The 4,071-nt window shown below is 42.8% G+C and overlaps 1 protein-coding gene across 1 annotated transcript in view; it reads left to right on the top strand.

Moving 5' to 3' along the window:
• The window catches only part of LOC307252426 (malate dehydrogenase, cytoplasmic-like), a 16,497-nt gene extending 15,053 nt beyond the window's left edge, over positions 1–1,444 (top strand). The window contains exon 10 of the mRNA XM_080030091.1: positions 928–1,444. Within this exon, the coding sequence (XP_079886217.1) occupies positions 928–1,050 (123 nt within the window). The 3' untranslated portion in view covers positions 1,051–1,444. The remainder of the gene's footprint in view (positions 1–927) is intronic.
• Positions 1,445–4,071: the final 2,627 nt, after the last annotated feature.

Below are 4,071 nucleotides of genomic sequence, written 5' to 3'. Positions count from 1 at the left end.
TGTGTGTGTGTGTGTGTGTGTGTGTGTGTGTGTGTGTGTGTGTGTGTGTGTGTGTGTGTGTGTGTGTGTGTGTGATACTGTACTGTTTCTATGTGTGTGCGTGTCTGTAGGTGTGTGTGTCTGTTAAACCGGTTTGTCTGATAAATGTTGTTGAAATATCAAACAGTAATTTCCCCCTCACTGCTGCTGAACACACGAACACCTCTACACACTCACACACACACACGAACACACTGACACACACACACACAGGAACACACGAACACCCCTACACACTGACACACACACGAACACACTGACACACACACACACAGGAACACACGAACACCCCTACACACTGACACACACACAGGTTTCAAATATTAATTGTAAATCTTTCGAATTCAAGTGTGTGTGTGTGTGTGTGTGTGTGTGTGTGTGTGTGTGTGTGTGTGTGTGTGTGTGTGTGTGTGTGTGTGTGTGTGTGTGTGTGTTTCTATTCCATGCCCCTTTTTAAAGCACTTTTGAATGGCCTCATGTATGTGAATGTGAATTGTGCTTTAGAAAAAAACTTGCCTTGCCTTAAGAGAACAAGAGCTTGAAGATACAGACACACACACACACACACACACACACAGACCCTTACCTACACACACACACACACACAGACAGACCCTTACCTACACACACACACACACCCCTACCTTCACACACACACACACACACACACACACACACACAGACCCTTACCTACACACACACACACACACCCCTACCTTCACACACACACACACACACACACACACACACACACACACACACAGACCCTTACCTACACACAGACACACACACACACCCACACCTACACGCACACAAACACAAACACACACACATTAATCCTAAACCTTTTAATTGAATTTCAAACCTTTATTGTATATTTTTCAACAGAACAAGAGCTGGAAGATGGTGGACGGTCTTCCCATCAACGACTTCTCCAGAGCCAAGATGGACGCCACTGCAGCCGAGCTGGTGGAGGAGAGAGACACTGCCATGGAGTTCCTGTCCCAGTGACTGGCTCTGGCTCCACCCAGTGGCCACACGCAGCAACTACATAAACTATAATTAAAATTAAAATTATAATGTTAAAATGTTAAAAAAGCCCTCCATTCTTATTAATCTTCAACTGTAACCCGTCCACCATCCCAGCTGCAACTTGTGTGTGTGTGTGTGTGTGTGTGTGTGTGTGTGTGTGTGTGTGTGTGTGAAAGAAAGAGAGTGTGTGTGTGTGTGTGTGTGTGTACGGTTATGTGTATAATTGTGAGTGTGTGTGTGTGTGTGTGTGTGTGTGTGTGTGTGTGTGTGTGTGTGTGTGTGTGTGTGTGTGTGTGTGTGTGTGTGTGTGTGTGTGTGTGTGTGTGTGTGTGTGTGTGTCAATAGGCCACTTCTAAAGGTTTTTTCAGTAAAACCTGTTTAATGACCACAACCTGGCCTCTTCCGCGTGTTGGTAGATCACACACAGTAGCTGTCCTGACAAACCAGTTATCACCAATAAAAACAAAACAATATCTCTGGACTCTATCATTCTTTTTTCTATGTTTAAGAATGTCGTGTGTGTGTGTGTGTGTGTGTGTGTGTGTGTGTGTGTGTGTGTGTGTGTGTGTGTGTGTGTGTGTGTGTGTGTGTGTGTGTGTGTGTGTGTGTGTGTGTGTGTGTGTGTGTGTGTCAATAGGCCACTTCTAAAGGTGTTTAGAATAATAATATTTCTATGTTTAAGAATGTCCTTATAATATCACATGTCTTTTATTTGAATAGCAATGTAAAGCTATAGTGCGTAACTTTTTTTATATGGAATTAATGACGGTTACAGTCAAGTAAATCGCAACAAATGAGCTGGTGCAGGAGCTCAGAAAAATCCCCAAAAAATGCTTTCATGTTTTTTTCATTCAAGACTGTCATTACGACTGATAGAAAGTTATTTTAAGGCGAGACACAGGGGAATAGGGTAAACATCTTAACTTAAAGATATCATCATGCATTTCTATTTATATTGAAAAATGTTCATGTAGATACAAACTTGTTGAAGCAAAAGAAAATATTGCATTTTAAGCGTGAAGCATTTTATTTTTTTATCTCAGTGACGGAAGGTTCAAGGGACTGCTGTGGATTCCAGTTCTAACAGATCTACAGAGACACTGATACTGTCCTGTTAATAACCACACCGACATAACCAACAAGGACAGTTTTCAGGGTTAGCGCCCGCGCCAGCGCCCGTGCCAGCGTCCGCGCCAGCGCCCGTGCCAGCGCCAGCGTCCGCGCCAGCGCCCGTGCCAGCGTCCGCGCCCAGATCCGCTTCCAAGCCGCTGTCCAAAGGCTCGTCATAGACGTTGTCTGGACCTGGATTCAGGGCCGCAGAGTCCACGGTGTCTGGAGTCCACAGGAAGAGAACCAGCATCACAGCCATCCAGCACACAGACATCTGAAAACAGGATGAACTGTTTAACACCACCGTCATACAGAGCATTAACACACAGGCAGAACAGAGGGGTATACTACGAAGAGAGATTAAGGGCTGAGCGAGGTCTGTTGAGTCTGAAGCCAGAGTTTTCAGTATCACGAAAGGTGGCTCTCTTTCTACCTGGCTAGATCACTGTGGTAACAGAGGCTGCACGGCTAACCTGCTCAGACCAGTTTTTGTTCCAGAGTTTGAGCTTAAATTCAGCAGTAGTATACCCCTCTGCTGTGTATAAGAATAATTAACTTTCACTACCTTTAGCCAACGAATCACCATTGTTTACCCATTTTAGAGAAACAATAAAGTTATTCAGAATTATTCAAGTTATCTGTTAAAGATTACATCATAACCAACAATAACAGTCAAACAGAGTGCTCACCTTCATGGTTGATTCTCACCGGGTCTGTTGAGTCTGAACAACAGAAAAGACAGAACAATAAGTTAAACAAAGGTTACAGTAAAAATTACAATCTTATTTTTTTGCCACGCCAGCTGTTCCTGGGTGAGCGTACCCATGACAAAGGCATTAAGAAAACACTTGTAAAAATAACAATATTTGCACTTATGGTCTCGTTTGCTGGCACATATAATTTATGATCATCAGAGGAAAAATTAGACTGTTTCAGAAATATTTAAAAGTTCCTCGTAGCGAAGGCTATAACAAGACACACACAGAGAACCTGGTTACAGAGTGAGTAAAAAGTGCATTTCTTTTACCTGTCTGTTGAAAGAATTCTCCTGTTGGGTGATCTAGAGCGGTCCTTCTCTCTTCAGGTTTCCTCTCAGTGTTGGAAGGTGATGGAGTGAAGACAGTGTGAAAGGGGACATGCTTTATAGCAGAGAGACACCTGGGACACTCCCTCACACACACACACACACACACACACACACACACACACACACACACACACACACACACACACACACACACACACACACACACACACAAAGGAAAAGCAGCCTGGCCAGAAACAGGAAAAGCAGCCAGGTCAGGTCAGAAACAGGAAAAGCAGCCAGAGTAGCAGACGGTAGAAAAGGTCTTGGGAACGCTGTGATTCCAGTCTAATAAATCTGCAGGGACATAATAATAATAATAATAATAATAATAATAATAATAATAATAATAATAATAATAATAATAATAGCTTAGTTTTATATAGCGCCCCCCCCCCCCCCCATTCCCCTCCCCTCCCAAAGCGGGATGAATTAAATAACATATTGGCTCCGAATCAAACCACTGCTGCATTAGCTTTAAACACTAATTGAACGATTTCCAATGTCGCTGTTATTGGTGTAATAATTAGCCTACTTCCAAATTATAATATTTTAGTATTATAGTTAAAGATACAAAATTAGCCTCACAGAGCAGCTAGCATTTAGCTTTAACATTAACAGAACAGTATCAGTGTCTCTGTAGATTTGTTAGAACTGGAATCCACATCAGTCCCTTGAATAATTATTACACCGTCTGCTACTCTGGCCGCTTTTTCTGTTTCTGACCTGGCTGCTTTTTCTGTTTCTGATCTGGCTGCTTTTTCTGGTTTCTCTGGTATTTTTCGGTTTGGTTATGCAGAATTCAG

This window comes from Ammodytes marinus (genome assembly GCF_949987685.1).
Source record: "Ammodytes marinus genome assembly, chromosome: 6".
Classification (NCBI taxonomy): Eukaryota; Metazoa; Chordata; class Actinopteri; order Uranoscopiformes; family Ammodytidae; genus Ammodytes; species Ammodytes marinus.
Note: the sequence above shows the minus strand (reverse complement) of the source record. Positions and strands in the feature narration are given on the sequence as shown.